The following is a 23233-nucleotide window of genomic DNA, read 5'->3' on the forward strand; positions in this document are numbered from 1 at the left end:
CTCTCTCCTTGCAATATCAAGTTAACTCCTTCAGCACAGGCAGGAGGTCTCTCCTCACCCTCAACTCTAGGCTAGGGGCAGCTTCTCTGAAACCCCGTTACACCTGATACGTCCATCATCATAGCACTGCCCGCTTATCTACTTCTGAATCTCTCTCTTGCAAAATGACTTGTGAGCCGCTCAAGGGCTGGGTCTGTTCTCTGAGGCCTTAGTGCACTGCTCAGCTCCTGGAGCTGTGAGTGCTTGTCCAATGAATACATGAATGAGCAACTGAATGAGTGGATTGGGCTAGTCTGTGTGTGTGTTCTGTTCACATGGTGAGAAGGTGTTTTTAAAAAATCAAAATTGCTGGGCACGGTGGCTCACGCCTGTAATCTCAGCACTTTGGGAGACTGAGCTGGGTGGATCACAAGGTCAGGAGATCAAGACCATCTTGGCTAACATGGTGAAACCCCGTCTCTACTAAAAATACAAAAAAGTTAGCTGAGCATTGTGGCAGGCACCTGTAGTCCCAGCCACTTGGGAGGCTGAGGCAGGAGAATGGCGTGAACCCAGGAGGCGGAGCTTGCAGTGAGTCGAGATTATGCCACTGCACTCCAGCCTGGGCGACAGAGCGAGACTCCATCTCAAAAAAACAAAACAAAACAAAACAAAATCAAAATTAATGCAAAAAAAATTATGATAAACAAAGTACCAAAATGTTAGATGAAGACAGTATCATAATAGTGCCAGGCAGAGTTATATTAGAGCCTGAGGCAAGAGGAAGAATCAGTAATACTCCTTTTGATTTAAAAAAAATTGCATTAAAATATTATTTATTGGCAACCAGGCACAGTGGCTCACACCTGTAATCCCAGCACTGTAGGAGGCCGAGGCGGGCAGATCACTTGAGGTCAGGAGTTCGAGACCAGCCTGGCCAACTAAAATTACAAAAATTAGCTGGCCGTGGTGGGCATGCCTCATCTCTACCAAAAAATACAAAAATTAGCCGGTGCGGTAGCATGTGCCTATAATCCCAGCTACTTGGGAGGCTAAGGTAGGAGGTTGGCTTGAGCCTGGGAGGTGGAGGTTGCAGTGAGCCGAGATTGCGCCGCTGCACTTCAGTCTGGGTGACACAGCCAAGCCCTATCTCAAAAATAAATAAACAAAATAAAATATTATTTGTCTTGATTGCTGAGGTTTGGTGTCTCCTTAAATTTGGCACCCAGTGAGTGCCTCACATGTTTCGCTGTAGTCCTGGCTCTGGCGGAAAGGCTTTCTCAACAGGCGTAGGCAGGCAGGGTGCAGGGCTTAGAATATCCTGGGTTGGGTCCTCTGGCTGGAGAGTTTCTGGAAAGCCCAAACCCAAGAAGAGGAAGGCATTTCGTGTTGGGCAAGGGGGCAGGGGTGGCAGGGAGGTATGGACCTGACTTCCCCAAAGACCCAGAGTAAGTAAGCACCATGCCCTGCCCAGCTGCTGTGCTGCCCCCAGCCACCACACAGGGCAATATGCCTCCATGCCCTGGAAACAGGACCCCCAAGGCAAGAAGGTATAGCCAGTAGAGCCTGAGAGAGAAACAAGGCCAGTCCTGGATGAACCGGGCATCTTGGGCTCAAAGGAAGGGCAGGGGTGCTGAGCCTGTGGAGCAGCAGTATTCAAATCTTCTGGTCTCAGGGTCCCTTTATTTCCTTAAAGATCGTTGAGAGTGCCAAAGAGCTTTTGTTTACATAAGCTATCTCCAGCAATATTTGTTATATTAAAAATGAAATCTTAGACATTCTAAAAATTTTCATTTTTAAACAAACATCCAATAATAAACTCCTTCCATGCTAACATAAATAACACATTTTTGTAAAAATAACTAGATTTTCTAAAACATAAACAATTTAGGGAGAGAAGTGGATTGATTTACATTTTTTACACATCTCTTTAATGTTGGGCTAAATAGAAGACAGTTGGATTCTCATATCTGCTTTTGCACTTAGGCTGCTGTGATATGTTGTTTGGGTTGAAGACAATTTGCCTTCACACAGATATGTACTTATAAAGGGAGGGATCTTTTCATGGCTTTTTCAAATCATTGGTGATACTCTTCTTCTTCTTCTTTTTTTTTTTTTTTTTGAGTTTTGTTCTCGTTGCCCAGGCTGCTGGAATGCAATGGCATGATATCGGCTCACTGCAACCTCTGCCTACTGGGTTCAAGCGATTCTCCTGCCTTAGCCTCCCGAATAGCTGGGATTATAGGGGCCTGGCTAATTTTTTGTATTTTTAGTAGAGGTGGGGTTTTACCATGTTGGCCAGGCTGGTCTCAAACTCCTGACCTCAGGTGATCCACCCGTCTTGGCCTCTCAAAGTGCTGGGATTACAGGCATGAGTCACCACGCCTGGCCGATACTCTTCTTTGATATGATATCAAAGCCCCGCATATAGTAGTTTCTTAAAGGTTCACTGTAATGTAGAACCTAAATCATATCAATGGACTTTTTCATTGTTTTACTTTTAGAGACAGGGTCTTGCTGTGTTGCCCAGGCTGGAGTGCAGTGGTGAAATCACGGCTCTCTGCAGCCTTGACCTTCCAGGCTCAATTGATCCTTCCACCTCAGCCTCCTGAGTAGCTGGGACTACAGGAGTGCACCACCACGCCTGGCTAATTTAAATTTTTTCCTTTGTAGAGAGGGGATTTTGCCATGTTGACCAGGCTGGTCTCAAACTCCTGGGCTCCAGCAATCTGCCTGCCTTGGCCTCCCAGAGTGTTGAGATTACAACCGTGAGCCACCGTGCGTGGCTGAAAGCTCAAATTTTATCATCGGCAACAAATCTCATCATTTGTTTCCCTTGAAGCAACAGGTTCCCTTCACTCATATTTAAGGAAATGTCTGCCAGATACCCAAGTCTGAAAAACCATAGTTTGTCAGTCAGTCTTTTTCTTTTTTTTCTTCTTCCCCGAGACGGAGTCTTGTTCATACAGGCTGGAGTGCAGTGGCACGATCTCGGCTCACTGCAACCTCTGCCTCCTGGGTTTAAGCAATTCTCCTGCCTCAGCCTCCCGAGTAGCTGGGATTAGAGGCGTACACCACCACGCTCAGCTAATTTTTTTTTTTGTATTTTTAGTAGAGATGGGATTTCACCATGTTGGCCAGGCTGGTCTCGAACTCCTTACCTCATGATCTGCCCCTCTCAACCTTCCAAAGTGCTGGGATTACAGGTGTCACTGCACCTGGCTTTTTTTTTTTTTGAGACGACGGGAGCTTTGCTCTGTTGCCCAGGCTGGAGTGCAGTGGCGCAATCTCGGTTCACTGCAACCTCTGCCTCCTGGGTTTAAGCAATTCTCCTGCCTCAGCCTCCGGAGTAGCTGGGATTACAGGCGCACACCACCATGCCCAGCTAATTTTTATTTTGTATTTTTAGTGGAGATGGGGTTTCACCATGTTGACCAGGCTGGTCTCGAACTCCTGACCTCAGGTGATCCACCTGCCTTGGCCTCCCAAAGTGCTGGGATTACAGGCATGAGCCACTGTGCCCTGCTGGTCATTTTTTTCTAATCATGATCCAGAAAAAAAGTTTAGCTCACAGCTCTAACAATCTCAGCGGTGCTTTCCCTAAAGACATTGTACTTTGGTTTGCAGCAGAAGGGTTTCATGTATATTTCCTGTTTTACACTCAGAATATTAAAAAATGTGTATTCAAGATTTAATAAAATAATTTCCTTGCTTTATCGAAGACATTTTAAAGGGAAGTTGACCGTTTTTCCCCACACTCAGTCTGAGCTGCGAAGGATACAATGATTCCTGGCACAGTTTGGTGTTGCTGCCTTGACTTGTGCTAAGGAGCCAGTGCTTTTGTTCAGCCTTGCTTTTGCACTATTGGTGCAAATGTCAATACAGTGGGAAAGGAAAATAATGTTTTGGTATTATTATGAAAATAGCTTTGACTTCGTAAACTCCCAACCCCCCAATTCCATAGGCCACCCTCTGAGAACTATTGTCCTGGGGCTTTGGAATCAGATGGCAGTACTACCTTTGGGATGGAAAGGGTCCCAGCAGAGTGGAACCTAGCAATGTTTTTGGTGGGGGGGATGGTATTTTCCAGTAAAAACCAGAAAACCTGCCAGACAAATTCTAAAAGAGATGCAACATAGCTGAGCGTGGTGGCTCACGCCTGTAGTCCCAGCTACTCAGGAGGCTGAGGCAGGAGGATCGCTTGAGCCTGGGAGGTTGACGTTGCAGTGAGCCAAGATGGTGCCACTGCTCTCCAGCCTGGATGACAGAGTCAGACCCTGTTTCAAAAAAAAAAAAAAAAAAAAAAAAAAAGAATAACAACGATTTATTGGGAATAATAAAATCTATGTTTATATTGTTTATATTTAAGGCAGATAAACTATCACCACACTCAATGGAGCAAAGCACAAAAATGTTCTCAATGAACAAAATTCCAATTAGAGTCAATTGCTTCTTTAAACATACCTGTAAGTATCTTTAGGCTTCTTCAAGTGTTTCCATTGGTGTGGCTCCTGAAGGGGTGGGTGAATTAACAAGGCAATCACCCATTCCTTCATCTTAGTGCTGGAAATACACAGTATTGAATAGATAGACAAGGTCCTAGCTCTCTTGGTGTTCACAGTCAAGTGAGGAAATGTTCAATAACCACACAAATATCAATATGATTACAACTGTGCTAAGATTTATGAAGTACAGGGAGTTTGCAGGGGTGGGGGGTGGAAGATGCTGACTTGGTTCCAAGTCCAGTGAAGACCTCCCTAAAGCAGTGAAATTCAGCTGAGGTCTGAAGCATGAGTTGCAGTTGGCCAGGTGAAAGTGGGGAGTGGAGCCAGGCGAGGTGGCTCATGCCTGTAATCCCAGTACTTTGGGAGACCGAGGCAGGCAGATCACAAGGTCAGGAGTTTGAGATCAGCCTGACCAACATGGTGAAACACCGTCTCTACTAAAAATACAAAAACTGGCCGGGTGTGATGGCACATGCCTGTAATCCCAGCTACTCAGGAGGCTGAGGCAGGAGAATCGCTTGAACCTGGGAGGCGAAGGTTGCAGTGAGCCGAGATCGTGCCACTGCGCTCCAGCCTGGATGACAGAGTAAGACTCTGTCCCCAAAAAAAAAAAAGGAAAGTGCGGAGTGGGGAGTGGGTAGGGAAGAGCATTCAACGTGGCAGGATGGGTATTATAGAGGCTCCCAGGCAGGAAATGTCTGGACAGGTTCGAAGGTCTGCCTGGGAAGTCCGTTCTGGCCAGAGCCTGATGCTAAGGTGGCATGAGGTGAGGGTGGAGTGGCAGCTGGAGGTCAGGGCAAGGGCCATCTGGTAAGCTTATTTCCGTTCCTGGAAACCACCAAGCTCTTGCCTCAGTTTTGGACCCATGCAGAGTTCTCTGCCTGGAATGTTCTGCCCTTGTTCCTCCTTCAGGCCTCAACTGAAACGTCACATCCTTTCTAAGTAGTTCTCTTTTTGTTCTCTATATCCGCACTGTCCCCCACCCTTTATTTTATTTTATTTTATTTTTGAGACAGAGTCTTGCTCTGTCACGCAGGCTGGAGTGCAATGGCACAATATAGGCTCACTGCAACCTCCGCCTCCCAAGTTCAAGCGATTCTCCTGTCTCAGCCTCCCGAGTAGCTGGGATTACAGGTTCCCGCCACCACGCCCGGCTAATTTTTTGTATTTTAGTAGACACAGGGTTTCACCGTGTTGCCCAGGCTGGTCTCAAACTCCTGAGCTCAGGCAATCCACCCACCTCGGCCTCCCAAAGTGCTAGGATTACAGGCGTGAGCCACCGCGGCCGGCCCAATCAGCACTCCTTTTTATTTGTATAACAACGGTGTTTGTTTAAATTGCTTTTGTCTGTCTACCCCAAGAGATGTAAGTTCTCTGAGGGCAGGGCCCCCTTGCTGGGTGTTCGCCCTATAGCTCCTGTGCTTAGCCGTGTGCCTTACATGCTCAGAAATATTTGTTGGACAGATGTGAGAAAGAACAGAGCTGGGTCTGAGATCCTGGCACCATTCCTTAATAGCTGTGTGACCTTGCACAAGTCATGTAACCACCGTGTAGTCAGTTTCCTAATCTGTAACATGGGATTTTACTTTCTATGGCAAAGTGCTTGTGTGAGACTCAAATGAGGCAGTACCCGTGGAAGCACCTAGCAGAGTACCCGGCTCCAAAGAAGGTGCTCCAAGTATTGTCCTCCTTGTGTCTCACTCCCTTTTTTTTTTTTCTGAGACAAGGTCCCACTCCATCATCCAGGCTGGAATGTCAGTGGCACAATCTCTGCTCACTGCAACCTCTGCCTCCTGGGCTCAAGCGATCCTTCCACTTCAGCCTCCCAAGTAGCTACGACTACAGGCAAGTACCACCATGCCTGGCTAATTTTTTTTTTTTTTTTTTTTGAGATGAAGTCTCACTCTGTCGCCCAGTCTGGAATGCAGTGGTGTGATCTCGGCTCACTGCAACCTCTGCCTCCTGGATTCAAGCGATTCTCGTGCCTCAGCCTCCTGAGTGACTGGGACTATAGGGACCCACCACCACGCCCAGCTGATTTTTGTGTTTTTAGTAGAGACGGGGTTTCACCATATTGGCCAGGCTGGTCTCGAACTCCTGACCTTGTGATCTGCCTGCCTCGGCCTCCCAAAATGCTGGGATTACAGGTGTGAGCCACTGCGCCCGGCCTGTATTTTTTTTTTTTTTTTTCTGTAGAGACAGAGTTTCACTATGTTGCCCAGCCTGGTCTCAAACTCCTGGGCTCAAGGATCCGTCTGCCTTGGCCCCCCAAAGTGTTGGGATTACAGGCGTGAGCCACCGCACCTGGCCTATTGTGCTCTTTTTACTATACTGTTAGATATGATGAGCTGGACCTTGCTTAGCCCCAGCTGAGTTCTTGCTTCCCATCCTCCTCCCTGCGTGCTGCTTTCCTGAGTCATGCCCACTGCAACGTAAACAGGGCAGTTCCTAGCAGCTTGCAATGACAGTAATAGTGGAAAGAACAAGAGGGAAGGGAGCAACTGTTTTGTTTTGTTTGACATGGTGTCTCACTATGTTGTCTAGGCTGGTCTCAAACTCTGATGGTCAAGTGATCCTTCTGCCTCAGTCCCTTGAGTAGCTGAGACTACAGGCGTGCACCACTATGTCTGGCTAATTGTATTGTGTTTTATTTTTCTAGAGATGGGGGTCTCACTGTGTTGCCCAGACTGGTCTTGAACTCCTGGGCTCACTCGATCCTCCCACCTCAGCCTCCCAAATGCTTGGATTACAGGCATGAGCCAGTGTGCATGTCCTTACATTGTATTTTCAGAATTTTAAGTTATTAAGACAATAAGTGCCCTTTAAAAATTCAAACAAACACATAAAAGTATAAAGCAAATAAACTTCCCACTAAGCTACCTCACCCTCCCAGAGGCTACTTACCACTGTCAACTGTTTGAGGTGTATCCTTCTAGATCTTCTGTTCAAATACACATGTATAATTGGGTCATACCAAACATTTTCTGCCACTTTTTTGTTTTGTTTTTGTTTTTATTTATTACTTATTTATTTTTTTGAGACAGAGTCTTGCTCTTGTTGCCCAGACTGGAGTGCAGTGGCACGATCTCAGCTCACTGCAACCTCCACCTCCTGGGTTCAAGCAATTCTCCTGCCTCAGCCTCCCAAGTAGCTGGGATTACAGGTGCACACCACCACGCCCAGCTAATTTTTGTATTTTAGTAGAGACAGGGTTTCATAATGTTGGCCAGGCTGGTCTCAAACTCCTGACCTCAGGAGATCCACCCGCCTCAGCCTCCCAAAGTGCTGGGATTACAGGTGTGAACCACCACAGACAGCCAGTTTTGTTTTGTTTTTAATTAACACTGTTATCCAAGGACATCTTTTCAAATCAACAGTCAGATCTAACACATCCTTTTAAATGATGGCTACTATTTTATTCTCTGGGTGACCCCAAGATTATATTTCTATATTTTCCAGACTGTTGATGAGCACATAATTTTTTTTTTTTTTTTTTTTTTTTTTTTTTTTGAGACTGAGTCTAACTCTGTCATCCAAGCTGGAGTGCAGTGGCACAATCTCTGCTCACTGCAACCTCCACCTCCATGGTTCAAATGATTCTCCTGCCTCAGCCTCCCAAGTAGCTGAGACTACAAGGCTCACGCCACCATGCCCGGCTAATTTTTTGTATTTTTAGTAGAGACGGAGTTTCACCGTGTTAGCCAGGATGGTCTGGATCTCCTGACCTCGTGATCTGTCCGCCTCGGCCTCCCAAAGTGCTGGGATTATAGGCGTGAGCCACCACACCCGGCCTAAATTATTTTAAAATGTAGGGCGTTTTACCATGGAAGTTTTTATTTCAAATCTCATTGATAGAAAAATATTCAAATTTTGTCAGAAAAATAAAATTTTTATAATATGAATTTATGTATATTTATCACTAGAAACAGATTATCTAAAATTTTAAGTCAAAATAAGCCAGAGAAGATAAAGTTATATTTCATTTTATTTTTTACTTTTTTATTTTAATTTTTTTGAGACAGAGTCTCGCTCGGTCGCCCAGGCTGGAATGCAGTGGCAGAATCTCAGCTCACTGCAACCTCCCGCTCCTGGGTTCAGGCGATTCTTCTGCCTCAGCCTCCTGAGTAGCTGGGACTACAGGCTTGCACCACCACACCCAGCTAATTTTTGTATTTTTAGTAGAGACAGGGTTTTACCATGTTAGTCAGGCTGGTCTCGAACTCCTGAGCTCAAGCAATCTGCCAGCCTTGGCCTCCAAAGTGCTGGGATTACAGGTGAGAGGCACCACGTCTGACCATGCAGTGTTTTTTTCCTACATAAAATAATGGTGTGTTTTTACAATGAGTAGCACCTGATAGTCAATACAATCAATGGCAGTTCTGTTTCTCTTCTTTTATTCCATTTTAAAATATAACTGGCTGGGCGCGGTGGCTCATGCCTATAATCCAAGTACTTCGGGAGGCCAAGGTGGGCAGATCGCCTGAGGTCAGGAGTTCGAGACCAGCCTGACCATCATGGTGAAACCCCTGTCTGTACTAAAACACAAAAATCAGCTGGGTGTGGTGTTGTATGCCTGTTGTCCCAGCTACTCAGGAGGCTGAGGCAAGAGAATTGCTTAAACTTGGGAGGCGGAGGTGGTAGTGAGCCAAGATCATGCTACTGTACTCCAGCCTGAGTGACAAAGTGAAACTCTGTCTCCAAAAAAAGAAAGAAAGAGAGAAAAACAAAAACAAAAATAAAAAACACTGTCAATTAATTGAAAGATGCCATCAATTTTAGAATTTTAAAAATGTGTAAAATGGGAGTGTCTCAGTCCATTAGTGTTGACACTAATTTATAAAGCACAAGAAATTTATCTCTGGGCAGGCGTGGTGGCTCACACCTGTAATCCCAGCACTTTGGGAGGCTGAGGTGGGAGAAGTGTTTGAGGCCAGGAGTTCCAGACCAGCATGGGCAACATAGCAAAACCCCTTCCCTACAAAAAATACAAAAATTAGCTAGGTGTGGTGTCACACACATACCTGTAGTCCCGGCTACTCAGGAGGCTGAGGTGGGAAGATTGCTTGAGCCCAGGAGGTTGAGGCTGCAATGAGCTGATTGCACCACTGCACTCTAGTCTAAGTGACAGAGCAAGACCTTGTCTATAAAAAGCAAAAAACAAAGAAAAGAGGAGAAAAAAGGAAAATAAGTGTATTTCTCACAGTTCTAGAGGATGTTCACGATCAAGGCACCAGCAGGTTTAGTGTCTGATGCCTGGTTATCTGCTTCCAAGATAGCACCTTGAAAGCTGTTATCTCACATGGCAAAAGGGATGGAAAGACAAAAAGGGCAAGATTAAGTGCTTTCTTCAAACTTGAGCCCCTTTTTACAGAATTATTATTTTTGTGTGTGTGAGACAGGGTCTCACTTTGTCACCCAGGCAGGAGTGCAGTGGCACAATCACTGGCTCACTTCAACCTTGACCTCCCTGGGCAACCTGGAGCCCTTTTCTAAATGTGCTAATCCCATTTCACCCTGAGTTAATCACCTTCTATAGGCCACACCTCTGCACTGGGGATTAAGATTCAACATGAGGCCGGGCACGGTGGCTCACCCCTGTAATCTCAGCACTTTGGGAGGCCGAGGCGGGCAGATCACCTGAGGTTGGGAGTTCAAGACCAGCCTGACCAACATGGAGAAACCCTATCTCTACTAAAAATGCAAAACTAGCTGGGCATGGTGGTACATACCTCTAATCCCAGCTACTTGGGAGGCTGAGGCAGGAGGATCGCTTGACCCCAGGAGGCAGAAGTTGCAGTGAACCGAGATCACGCCACTGCACTCCAGCCTGGGCAACAAAAGCGAAGCTCCATCTAAAAAAAAAAAAAAAGATTCAACATGAACTTCAGAGGGAACATCATCACTCTAACCATGGCAAGGAGTCTTGGAATTGATAAAATAGAACAGTCCCTTCTTGTCCCTTTATTAACCAGAATTTTTGTGTGATCTTCCAGGAACCACCAGGACCAGCTGATCATTCTAGCCCACAGCAATGGAGCCACAAGACTCCTCCCACGTGGACTCTGAGTTCCGATACACCCTCTTCCCGATCGTTTACAGCATCATCTTTGTGCTTGGGGTCATTGCTAATGGCTACGTGCTGTGGGTCTTTGCCCGCCTGTACCCTTCCAAGAAATTCAATGAGATAAAGATCTTCATGGTGAACCTTACCATGGCGGACATGCTCTTCTTGATCACCCTGCCACTGTGGATTGTGTACTACCAAAACGGGGGCAACTGGATACTCCCCAAATTCCTGTGCAACCTGGCTGGCTGCCTCTACTTCGTCAACACCTACTGCTCTGTGGCCTTCCTGGGTGTCATCACTTATAACCGCTTCCAGGCAGTAACTCGCCCCATCAAGACTGCTCAAGCCAACACCCGCAAGCGTGGCATCTCTTTGTCTCTGGTCATCTGGGTGGCCATTGTGGGCGCTGCATCCTACTTCCTCATCCTGGACTCCACCAACACAGTGCCCAACAGTGCTGGCTCAGGAAACATCACCCGCTGCTTTGAGCATTACAAGAAGGGCAGCGTGCCAGTCCTCATCATCCACATCTTCATTGTGTTCAGTTTCTTCCTGGTCTTCCTCATCATCCTCTTCTGCAACCTGGTCATCATCCGTACCTTGCTCATGCAGCCGGTGCAGCAGCAGCGCAACGCTGAAGTCAAGCGCCGGGCGTTGTGGATGGTGTGCACGGTCTTGGCGGTGTTCATCATCTGCTTCGTGCCACACCACATGGTGCAGCTGCCCTGGACCCTTGCTGAGCTGGGCTTCCAGAACAGCAAATTCCACCAGGCTATTAACGATGCACATCAGGTCACCCTCTGCCTCCTTAGCACCAACTGTGTCTTAGACCCTGTTATCTACTGTTTCCTCACCAAGAAGTTCCGCAAGCACCTCACCGAAAAGTTCTACAGCATGCGCAGTAGCCGGAAATGCTCCCGGGCCACCACGGATACGGTCACTGAAGTGGTTGTGCCATTCAACCAGATCCCTGCCAATTCTCTCAAAAATTAGTCCCTGCTTGTTGGTGCCAGGCCTGAAGTCTTCTCCTCCATGGACATCATGGACTGAGCTGGGGGAAGAAGGGATATCTGCTGTGGTCTGGGCACCACCTCCGTGGGCACTGGTGGGCCATTAGATTTGGAGGCTACCTCACCTGGGCAGGGATGATGGCAGAGCCAGACTGTTGGAAAATCCAAAACTCAAATGAGTCCCTTCATCTGCCTGTGGGTGCATACTACAGCAACTGTGACTGATGACCTCATCCTGAGTCCCTTAATCTTATAGGGCTGGAAGGAATATCAGGGCCAGGTGCAGACCTTGGGGGAAGACTTTAAACCACCTAGTTCTTCCCGATGGGGTGTCGGTCTAAAGCTTTGGGGGGCCAGGCGCAGTGGCTCTCACCTGTAATCCCAGCACTTTGGGAGGCCGAGGTGGGCAGATCATGAGGTCGAGAGATCGAGACCATCCTGGCCAGCATTGTAAAACCCCGTCTCTACTAAAAAATACAAAAATTAGCTGGGCTTGGTGGCTCAGGAGGCTGAGGCAGGAGAATCGCTTGAACCTGGGAGGCAGAGGTTGCAGTGAGCCTAGATTTCACCATTGCACTCTAGCCTGGCAACAGAGAGAGATTCCGTCTCAAAAAAATAAAATAAAATAAATAAATAAATAAATAAATACAAGCTTTGGACAAATACTCTCAAGTGATACAGGCAGAAAGGGTTGGGAAAGGGACTTTGCCCTCACAGTGTGGCACTACCTTGGGGCAGACTTTTGAGCTAGGACAGTGCCATCCTCTCTCCACCCTCAGGCAAAAGGTCTTTGTGACCTTTCTCGGGGGAAGTGGCTTGATGGAACCTTCTCTGACTCCTCTGGCAACCTGTCCCTAATGGTGACTAAAGAAGATAAAACATGAACAGACCAAAAGCTAGGACAAAGGCTTGCTTCCCAAGACAGATGTGTCTGTCTGCAAAGGCCTTGCCTCTAGCCTGGTCAGCTCTGGGGGAGCGGGAGAGAGATGCCCACCTCCTCCATCTTTCTGTCTCAACAACAGTCTCTAATTAAGTACCTTCTGTGGGGCAGCCACCCACTGAGGATGGGCAAAGGCCCCTTGAAAGCAAAATTGGGGCTGGGCGCAGTGGCTCATGCTGGTAATCCCAGCACTTTGGGAGGCCAAGGCAAGCAGATCACCTGAGGTACGGAGTTCAAGACCAGCCTGGCCAACATGGTGAAACCCCCTCTCCACTAAGAATACAAAAAAATTAGCCCGGCGTGGTGGTGCATGCCTGTAGTCCCATAGCCTGTAGCTACTAGGAGGAGGCAGAGGTTGCAGCGAGCCGAGATTGTGCCACCGCTCTCCAGCCTGAGTGACAGAGTGAGACTCTGTCTCAAAAAAAAAAAAAAAAAAAAAAAAAAAAAAGCCAAAATTGGAGCTGTGCAGGCCAGGACACCTCGATGTCCAGGGGCTTCCATATGAACAGGCGCATGGGCTGGGAAGTGCATGAGGCCCCTGGGTAGAAGGGTCTGTCAGTTCTCCCCTCCCTTGCCCTCTGGGAGGCTCCTCCTAACATAGCTTCCAGGAGGTGGGAGGAGCAGTTACTGTCAGCAGGTGTCAGCCAGGTGTCAGCTTCTCTTGAGGATCTCTAGATATCTGCTTGTGATTTATGCAAATGAGCCTCCTCTCCTGCCCTGAGACAAGTATCCGCAGTGTGAACCTGGCAGCCTCAGACCCAAGGGGCTCAGAGGAAACTTCCCTGGTTTCTAGAGCTCTGTGCTCCTGTAGAGAAGTCTTCCTTCCTTACAGTCAGTGTCCCTGTGAAGCTGGGACACTCATTTCGTGTGTACCGGGCAATCATCGGATTGCTGATTTTGAGAAATGCCTCCCGATGGACCAGGAACCTGCTGGAGTCTGGGATGGTAGCTGTGGGCTGGACTTGGCTGGTGGTATGACCGGGCGACTAGTGCAGCATCGCACAGGCCTGGGTCAAGTCTTGGCTGTGTCATTTCCTGCTGAGGGACCAGGCACTGAATTTCCTACCTCTTAGGGTCATTACCTATGAGGTTAAAGCTACCTCATGGGATTGTTGTACGTGGCTAATGTTGGGGCAGACCCCTCTTGGTCAGGGTGACTGCTCATCTTAGACCCTCCCCTTTTCTGCGAATTTGGGCCCCTTGATCCTCTGATGGGAGCTGAAAGGATGAGAGGTGGGCATCTAGATTCAGGGAGGCTGTTCAGGCTTTGCAGGTCCCTTCCCTGAACACATATAAACCCTGGAGCTGTGACTGTGTCCGTGCGTGTGTGTGTGTGTGTTTGTGTGTATCAGGGGGATGGGCACCTGCATGAATGTGGTAGAGAAAATGGCTCTGCTCAGAGAGAAGATACGCATAGCAAGGCAGGGACCAGAGGAATCACAGGCGCCCGGAGAGCAGCCGGGCACCGCCTCCAGGGACCTGCTGGCTTCCCTCAGTCCTCCAGGGGCCCAGCACTCTTTCCTGTGGGCCCTGTGAGCGTCCCTCGTCAGGATACATTCTCTCATTTTGCCGAAGCTGATTTGATTGGGTGTCTAGTTCTCGCAGTCAAAAGAGCTCTGAATGAGGGAAGTGCTTCTGTGTTAACTCCTCGTGTCTCCTGAATTTCAGTCATTCGTGTACCCGCCTTGAAATTTTTGCAATATCCATGTACCAACTGTCTGTTTACTTAATAAATACTTTTTCTTTAAATTAAGTCACTTTTAAAAACTTACATTTATTTGAAAGAAAACATTATAACATAATTGTAAATGAAAACTAACACTACCTGCCACAAATAGAAGGTAGACATAAACATAAAACCGTAACTATAAAAATGTTTCTCACCCGGGTGCGGTGACTCACACCCGTAATCCCAACATTTTGGGAGGCTGAGGAGGGTGGATTGCTTCAGCCCAGGAGTTCGAGACCAGCCTGAGAAACATGGCAAAATGCCTCTACAAAAAATCTGTGGTTGTGGTGGCTCACGCCTGTAATCCCAGCACTTTAGGAGGCCAAGGAGGGCAGATTACCTGAGGTCATGTGTTCAAGACCAGTCTGGTCAACATAGCGAAACCCTGTCTCTACTAAAAATACAAAATTAGCTGGTCGTGATGGTGGGTGCCTGTAATCCCAGCTACTTGGGAGGCTGAGGCAGGAGAATTGCATGAACCTGGGAGTCGGAGGTTGCAGTGAGCCGAGATTGCACCACTGCACTCCAGGCTGGGTGACAAAGCGAGACGCTGCCTTAAAAAAAAAAAAAAAAAAAAAAAATTAAAAAAAATTAGCCAGGCATGGTGGTGTGTGTCTGTAGTTCCAGCTACTTGGGAGGCTGAAGTGGGAGGATTGCTTGAGCCAGGAGGTTGAGGTTGCCGTGAGTTGTGATCATCATGCCACACTGACCTGGGTGATAGAACAAGACCCTGTCTCAAAAAAAAAAAAAAGTTTTTCTGTGTTCTATCTAAAGTCACTTGACATGTCTCAGTGACTTGTGTAGCACACTTCAGGAAACTCTACTGTGATGGGTATAAAGTGCACAGGGTCTCAATAAAGAATAACTCTGGGCCATGTCTGTAATCCCAGCACTTTGAGAGGCCGAGGCAGGAGGATCACTTGAGCTCAGGAGTTTGAGACCAGCCTGGGCAATGTAGCGAGACTCTATCTCTAATTGGAAAAAAAACAAGACTAACTGACAGTTCTGAGACAGTGACTTGTGATTACCTCCTTACTTCTTCCAGGATGTTGCTCCAACACATAGACCATGCTCTCATGGGGATCAGGGGGGTGGGAGGAGTATATTAGGTTGTAGCACATGCTTCAGCCTTGTTGATCTCCTCACCACCTGAATACAGCCAGCATTACTCCTCCTGTATTTTCTGTCTCTTCTCTTGTTTTCTAAACTTTTTTTTCTGGAGGTGGGGTCTTGCTATATTGCCCAGGCTGGCATGCAATGGCTATTTACTGGCACGCCTATTGCACACTACAGGGTCAAACTTCTGGCTTTAAGGGATCCTCCTACATCAGCCTCCCCAGTAGCTGGGACTACAGGAGTGGGTCACTGTACCCAGCCCTTCTCTTTATTTTAAATTTTGTTTTGTCTTATTATTATTTGTTTTGAGATGGAGTCTCGCTCTGTTGCACAGGCTGGAGTGCAGTGGCACGATCTCGGCTCACTGCAAGCTCTGCCTCCTGAGTTCACGCCATTCTCCTGCCTCAGCCTCCAGAGTAGCTGGGCTTACAGGCACCTGCCACCACGCCTGGCTAATTTTTTTGTATTTTTAGTAGAGACGGGGTTTCACGGCCTGGCCAATTTTTTTTTTTTTTTTTTTTGGTCAGTGTTGACCAGGTTGGCCTCAAACGTGTAGCCTCGCCTCCCCAAGGGTCAGGACAACCGGCCTGAGCCACTGCGGCTCCCCTCTTCTTTTTGACATATCCCAGAATACTCCAATAGGTAGCCTTCTGAATCCAGGCAGCGTTACTGTGACCATTGATGTTAAGTCATTTCGATGCCTGTCTTTCCTATTCTGGGGGGCAGGAACTGGATCTTAATAATCTGTCTCCAGTTTCTCACATATAGCTTGGAATTGAGATCTGTCTGTCTCCAAATTGTACAGCTTCCCCAGGGTTTAGCATAAACAGACATGTTGACATATACATGCAAATATTTTGAAAGGTTTTGAGGAGACCCTATAGAGACAGATGGAAAAGAAATGTAATACATGTTCTTCCAAAGTTCTAGGTCCATATTCTAAAGGAAGATGTAGGGAGTTTTCAGAGAATCAGTACATTTTGGAACTGGGAGGGTTCAACCCCTTCGTCTTACTAAGGACATCATGGGGCTCAGAGGGGCTAACTGATTGCTGAAGTTACACAGGGTGGAGCTGCGGCGGGTGCACGGCTGGCTGTTCACCTGCATCTCTCCGCTCTTGCAACGGTGACAGGGATTATGGGAGAAGTTGAGTTGCAACTCTTTTGATGAAACATCACTGATTAGAATTTCCAAGGCATCCTGTGTATCAGGAAAGCCTCACCTTGCATTTGCCCTGATCTCAGCTTTCGCCTCAGGGAACCACCAGTGATCTCAGCTGGAGAATGCTGGCTTATGTAAGATCTGGCCTCATTGAGATGAGTCAGAGACCCGAGAGTGGTAAGTGGAGGTCACAGTTGACTAGACCTGGATATGTTTATCCTGTTTTTACTCATCTGTGTTATATCTGTGCTCAAGACCTAAGGCCACAAAGAGATATAATAAGACCTTCTTGTAAAGCACCTGGTTTTTGTGTAGACTTGGTATTTCTGTATAAAAAATCCTATTCCCTTTGATATCCTGCCAGCAAGCCATCCTCCCACATACCCATCCGTCTATCCACCTATCCATCCCTCCATCCCACCATCCTTCTATTGATTGATCTATCCATCCCTCCCTCCCTCCCTCCCTCCATCCCTTTAGGTACCCAGCAAACACCTATGGAGTGCCTATTTTGGTCCAGTAACTATGCTAAGCACAATTTTGATCTGTTATCTCACTAAAACCTCATACTCTCCCTGAAACATGGGTGGTTTTATCCCTACAGAAATGAATAAAACAAGTGTTATGGCTCTTTTAAAATTTTTCTAGCAGGCTTTTCAGTTTTTGCCAGAAAGCCCCTTAAAAAAGAAGGAAAAAAAAGAAATGAATAAAATAAATAAGGACCCAAGCTGACTGAATAAGATGTAGTGGCTGCCTCTCAGGTCCTTGGTACAGAAGGAAGGGGGACCCAGCTATTAGCTTGCCACTTCTTTCACCTATCTTATGTCATTGAGTCCTCACAACCACCCCACAGAATAGAACATTTCATGCCCATTTTACAGATAGGGAAATCGAGACTCAGAAGGGTTCAGAGATTTATAAAGGTAAAAGAGCTACTAAGTGGCATAATAATATTCAAAGCCAGATCTGCCTTAGTAAGCACGGGTCCCTTTCCTTCTCTCCTCCCTCTCCGCCATGTGGCTGTACCCTCGCCCAAGCCCCTCTCTCTAGGCACAGTCTCCTAAGTGCTGGGACAGGACTGTCATAGGGGAATGACCCAAGAGGCCTCCAGTGGAACGTGAGGGCCTCCGCCTTGCTGTTTCTGGCTTCCTCTTTGAGGCCTCTGTGCTCTCCATGCATGTTGAAGCCCCAGCAACAATGACTCTTCCCTGGGCTCAGGCCGCTGTGCTCAGCTAGGGAGGGTACTCCTGAGGATGGATGGCATCCATGAACACAGTGTTCCAGAGACCCTCGGAAGCCAGAGTGGTCATTGTCACTGGAGCTAGAAGGTGCTCTTAGATTGTCACCTGGATCCTGACAGCTCTGTAAGGGGAGGGACAGAGGTGGCCACTCAACATTTACTGACCACTTACTACAAGGGGAACTTTACATCATTTACTCCTCCCAAATACCTATGGGTAGAACTGCCTCTTCCCTCTGCCTGAGATGGGTCTTGCTGGGAGTATACCTATAGCATCCTTGATATAGCCACACGGCTCACTCCCTTGCTTCCTTCAAGGCTTTGCTCAAATGTCCCTTTCTTGGTGAGGCCTGCTTGACTACCTCACTTAAAAATGGAGGCTTGGGGCCTGGCACAGTGGCTGACACCTTTAATCCCAGCACTTTGGGAGGCCGAGGTGGGTGGATCACCTGAAGTCGGGAGTTCGAGGCCAGCCTGGCCAACATGACAAAACCCTGTCTTTACTAAAAATAAAAAAATTAGCCAGGCGTGGTGTCAGGCACCTGTAATCCCATCTACTTGGGAGGCTGAGGAGGCTGAGGAAGGAGAATCACTTGAACCTGGGAGGTGGAGATTGTAGTGAGCTGAGATCGTGCCACTGCACTCCGGCTTGGGCAACAGAGCAAGATTCCGTCTCAATTAAAAAAAAAAAAAAAAAATGGAGGTTTGGTAGGAAGTGTGCAGGGTTTCATGGTCCTGCAGCTTCATTAGACCCAGTATCCTCCTGAAAAAAAAATTAAAAATATAACAACAGTGCTTGCTTCATCAGCTCATAACTAAAACTGGAACAATACAGAGATACAGGTATGGCCCCTGAACAAGGATGACATGCAAATTCAAGAAGCATTCCGTATAATTAAAATAAATTTTAAAAAATGAAAACCAAATCCCCACCCCCAAAATACAGAGACTTAGAGAGTAAAGTGATTCCCAAGGTCACACAATGAATGGCTGGCCTAGCTGGGTGCCTCCAGCTCCAAAGCTCATTCTGCCACACTGCCTTCCCCTGTGGACATCTTTCATGATACAGAATGTGAAGGTCCCTATCTTCCATCTTCCGGACAAGAAAGACGAGCATCAGGCAGGTGAAATGACTTACATCCAAGGTCACACAGCAATAATTAGGATGCAGAGATCCTTATTTTACCTCTACTGTGCAAGATGCTTCTCATACACTTTTGCCTGAATGCATGTTATTTTCCTTTTTTTTTCTTTTTCTTTCTTTTTTTTGAGATGGATTTTTGCTCTTATTGCCCAGGCTGGAGTACAATGGAGCAACCTCGGCTCACTGCAACCTCCACCACTCAGGTTCAAGTGATTTTCCTGCCTCAGCCTCCCGAGTAACTGGGATTATAAGCATGTACCACCATGCCCAGCTAATTTTGTATTTTTAGTAGAGATGGGATTTCTCCATGTTGGTCAGGCTGGTCTCAAACCCCCGACCTCAGGTGATCCGCCCGTCTCGGCCTCCCAAAGTGCTGGGATTACAGGCTTGAGCCACCGTGCCCAGCTGAAACGCTGTCTCTTTTAAAAAATCCATAAATTAGCCCAGTGCAGTGGCGGGCATCTGTAATCTCAGCTACTCGGGAGCCTGAGACAGGAGAATAGCTTGAATCTGGGAGGCAGAGGTTGCAGTGAGCCATGATCGCGTCACTGCACTCCAGGCTTGGGGCCAGAGTGAGACTCTATCCCCCACCATGCCCCGCTCAGAAAAAGAAAGAAAAGTAAACGGAACAGAAGGCACCCTGAGTGCCTCAGATAGAGACCATCCCGGTTAACATGGTGAAGTTCCGTCTCTACTAAAAATACAAAAATTTGCTGGGCGTGGTGGCATATGCCTGTAGTCCCAGCTACTCAGGAGGCTGAAGCAGGAGAATCATTTGAACCCGGAACGCAGAAGTTGCAGTGAGCCAAGATCACACCACTATACTCCAGCCTGGGCCACAGAGTGAGACTTCGTCTCAAAAAAAAAAAAAAAAAAAAAAAGAAGAGACAGGGTTTCACCGTGTTGGTCAGGCTGGTCTTGAACTCCTGACCTCAAGTGATCTGCCCGCCTCAGCCTCCCAAAGTGCTGGGATTACAGGTGTGAGCCACCACACCCAGCCCCATTCCCTTTTTATAACCAATGCTGTGAGATTCTTCCAGGTGTTCCCTATGGACCAATATAAGAATTTCTCTAGAATGTATACCTGGGAGTGACATTCCCAGGTCGTAGGCTACACTTATTTAATTTGGCAAAGAATTGCCAAATTGCTTCTGGAATGACTGTACCAGTCTACACTCCCACCCCTAGTTACACAAATTGTGTCTATTTCTGTGCATTCCTACCCACACTTGGCACTGTCCAACTTTAAAGTTGCAGGTAGGTGTAAAATAAAAATCTTGTTTTTGGTTTGGATTTCTCTAACATTACTTTTTTTTTTTTTTTTTTTTTTAGGCAAGTTCTTACTCTGTCACCCAGGCCAAAGTGCAGTGGCATGAACATGACTTACTGCAGCCTTGAACTCTGGGGCTCAAGTGATCCTCCTGCCCCAGCTACCCCAGTAGCTGGGACTGCAGGCATGCCACCACACCTGGCTAACTTTAAATTATTTATTTATTTTGAAGGAGTTTCGCTCTGTTGCCAAGGCTGGAGTGCAGTGGTGCAATCTTGGTTTACCACAACCTCTGTCTCCTGGATTCAAGCAATTCTCCTGCCTCAGCCTCCCCAGTAGCTGGGATTACAGGCACGTGCCATCATACCCAGTTAATTTTTGCATTTTTAGTAGAGACAGGGATTTCAGCATGTTGTCCGGCTGGTCTCGAACTCCTGACCTCAAGTAATCTGCCCGCCTCAGCCTCCCAAAGTGCTGGGATTATAGATGTGAGCCACCATGCTTGGCCAATTCTTTCTTTGTTTGCCAGGCTGATCTCGAACTCCTGAGCTTAAGCAATCCTCCGTCCATGGCCTTCCAAATTGGTGGCATTACAGGGGTAAGTCACTGAGCCCAGCAATCTCACATTACTAATGGGTTTGTAGTCATGTACTCATTAGACAGTTGAGTTTAAATTCAGACAATTCTGACTCCAAAGTCCATACAGTGTCACAGAATGATCAGTAAAGTGATCTCTGGGGCCACATTGCCAGGGTTTAATTTCTGTCTCTGCCACTTCCTAGTCTGTGATTTTTAGGCAGACTTAACCTCTCTGGGCCATTTTCTTCATCTGTAAAATGGGAATAATAATACTGACAACATAATAGGATGGTTTTGAGGATTTAGAATTGGTGGTTAGAACAGTGCTTTCCATGAAATGAACTTAGTAAATATTATGTCCTGGCTGGGCACGGTGGCTCATGCATGTAATCCCAGCACATTGGGAAGCCAAAGTGGGAGGATCGCTTAAGCCCAGGAGTTTGAGACCAGCCTGGGCAACACAGGGAGACTCTGTCTCTACAAAAAAGTACCAAACCTAGCTGGGCGTGATGGCACACACCTGTAGTCCCAGCTACTCGGGAGGCTGAGGTGAGAGAATTGCTTGAGCCTAGGAGGTGGAGGCTGCAGTGAGCTGTGATCACACCACTGCATTCCAGCTTGGGCAACAGAGTAAGATTCTGTCTCAAAAAAAAGTGTTATGTCCTGTCCTGACGGAGTGTGTCTTTCTGCACACATAACCTCCCTTTTCTTTCTTTCTTTTTCTTTCTTTCTTTCTTTCTCTTTCTTTCTCTTTCTTTCTTTCTTTCTTTCTTTCTTTCTTTCTTTCTTTCTTTCTTTCTTTCTTTCTTTCTTTCTTTCTTTCTTTCTTTCTTTCTTTCTCTTCCTTTCTTCCTTTCTTTCTTTCCTCTTTCTTTCTCTTTCTTTCTTTCCTTCTTTCTTTTTTCTTTCCTCTTTCTTTCCCTTCCTTCCTTCCTTCCTTCCTTCCTTCCTTCCTTCCTTCCTTCCTTCCTTCCTTCCTTTCTTTCTTCCCTTCTTTCTTTCTTTCTTTCTTTCTTTCTTTCTTTCTTTCTTTCTTTCTTTCTTTCTCTTTTTTTCTTTCTTTCTTTCTTTCTCCTTCCTTCCTTCCTGCCTTCCTTCCTTCCTTCCTCCCTCCCTCCCTCCCTTTCTTCTTCTTCTTTTTTTTTTTTTTTGACAGAGTTTCACTCTGTCGCCAGGCTGGAGTGTAGTGGTGTGATCTCGGCTCACTGCAACTTCTGCCTCCCGGGTTCAAACGATTCTTCTGCTTCAGCCTCCTGAGTAGCTGGGACTACAGGCACACGCCACCACACCCAGCAATTTTTGTATTTTTAGTAGAGACGGAACTTCACCATGTTGACCAGGATGGTCTCGATCTCTTGACCTCATGATCTGCCTGCCTCGGCCTCCCAAAGTGCTGGGATTACAGGTGTGAGCCACTGTGCCTGGCCCATAACCTCTCTTTTCACTCCAGCCCATAATTCCATTCCCCTGCCCCTTTTCACCAAGTTCATGTTGTGTAACTCTGTATTTTCCTTAGAAACTTGAAACCATAGCAGAGAGGAACACAGTGAGACTAATCAGGCTTTCCTTGTATTTGACTTCCCAGACCATTCTAAAACACACTGAGAGTTTTTTAAGAAGCCAGAATTGCCACATACATGAATCAGGGAATTTTGGCCTCTGGAATGAAAAGGATGAGTTAGTTCCCCAAAAAGGAGGATGGGGCATCAAAGGACACCATCAACAGAGTGAAAATGCAACCCACGGAGTGAAAGAAAATGTTTGCAAATCATATATCTAACACAAGATTGACACCTAGAATATATAACTCCACAACGAAAACCAAACAACTTAATGTAAAAATGGGCCAAGTAATTGAATATACATTTCTCCAAAGAAGACCTACAAATGACCAGTGAACACTTGAAAAGATGCTCAATACGACTAATCTGTAGAGAAAAGCAAATCAAAATCACTATGAGATAAAAACCCAAAACAAGTGTTGGCAATGATGTTTAAAAATTGGAAACTGTGGGCCGGGCACAGTGGCTCATGCTTGTAATCCCAGCACTTTGGGAGGCTGAGACGGGCAGATTATGAGGTCAGGAGATTGAGACCATCCTGGCTAACACGGTGAAAACCCCGTCTCTACTAAAAATGCAAAAAATTAGCTGGGTGTGGTGGCAGGCGCCTGTAGTCCCAGCTACTCAGGAGGCTGAGGCAGGAGAATTGCTTGAATCCAGGAGATAGAGGCTGCCGTGAGCCGAGATCACACCATTGCACTTCAGCCTGGGCGACACAGTGAGACGCTTTCTTAAAAAACAAAAAACAAAACAAAACAAAAAATTGGAAACTGTGCATCCTCACTTTGCTAGTGAGAATGTAAAATGGTTAACTGCTGTAGAAAATAATGTCAGTTCCTCAAAAAATTAAACCTAGAATCATTATATGGGCTGGGTGCAGTGGCTTATGCCTGTAATCCTAACACTTTGGGAGGCTGAAGCAGGAGTATTA

At 46.8% G+C, this 23233-nt stretch overlaps 1 protein-coding gene and 3 non-coding genes across 4 annotated transcripts in view; 3 read left to right on the plus strand and 1 right to left on the minus strand.

Moving 5' to 3' along the window:
* Positions 1-14254, plus strand: part of PTAFR (platelet activating factor receptor) — a 33466-nt gene extending 19212 nt beyond the window's left edge. Inside the window, exon 2 of the mRNA XM_007979788.3 lies at positions 10478-14254. Within this exon, the coding sequence (XP_007977979.2) occupies positions 10516-11544 (1029 nt within the window). The 5' untranslated portion in view covers positions 10478-10515 and the 3' untranslated portion in view covers positions 11545-14254. The remainder of the gene's footprint in view (positions 1-10477) is intronic.
* Positions 4055-4118, minus strand: LOC119626407 (U7 small nuclear RNA). The gene has a single exon (XR_005242571.1). It is a non-coding gene; the product is annotated as a U7 small nuclear RNA (small nuclear RNA).
* A 2870-nt stretch (positions 14255-17124) lies between the features above and the next one.
* On the plus strand, positions 17125-17186 carry LOC119626404 (U7 small nuclear RNA). Its single transcript, XR_005242569.1, has one exon. It is a non-coding gene; the product is annotated as a U7 small nuclear RNA (small nuclear RNA).
* Positions 17187-18541: 1355 nt separating this feature from the next.
* On the plus strand, positions 18542-18644 carry LOC119626305 (U6 spliceosomal RNA). The gene has a single exon (XR_005242501.2). It is a non-coding gene; the product is annotated as a U6 spliceosomal RNA (small nuclear RNA).
* The last annotated feature ends 4589 nt before the right edge of the window (positions 18645-23233 follow it).

The sequence above is a fragment of the Chlorocebus sabaeus genome, chromosome 20 (genome assembly GCF_047675955.1).
Source record: "Chlorocebus sabaeus isolate Y175 chromosome 20, mChlSab1.0.hap1, whole genome shotgun sequence".
Classification (NCBI taxonomy): Eukaryota; Metazoa; Chordata; class Mammalia; order Primates; family Cercopithecidae; genus Chlorocebus; species Chlorocebus sabaeus.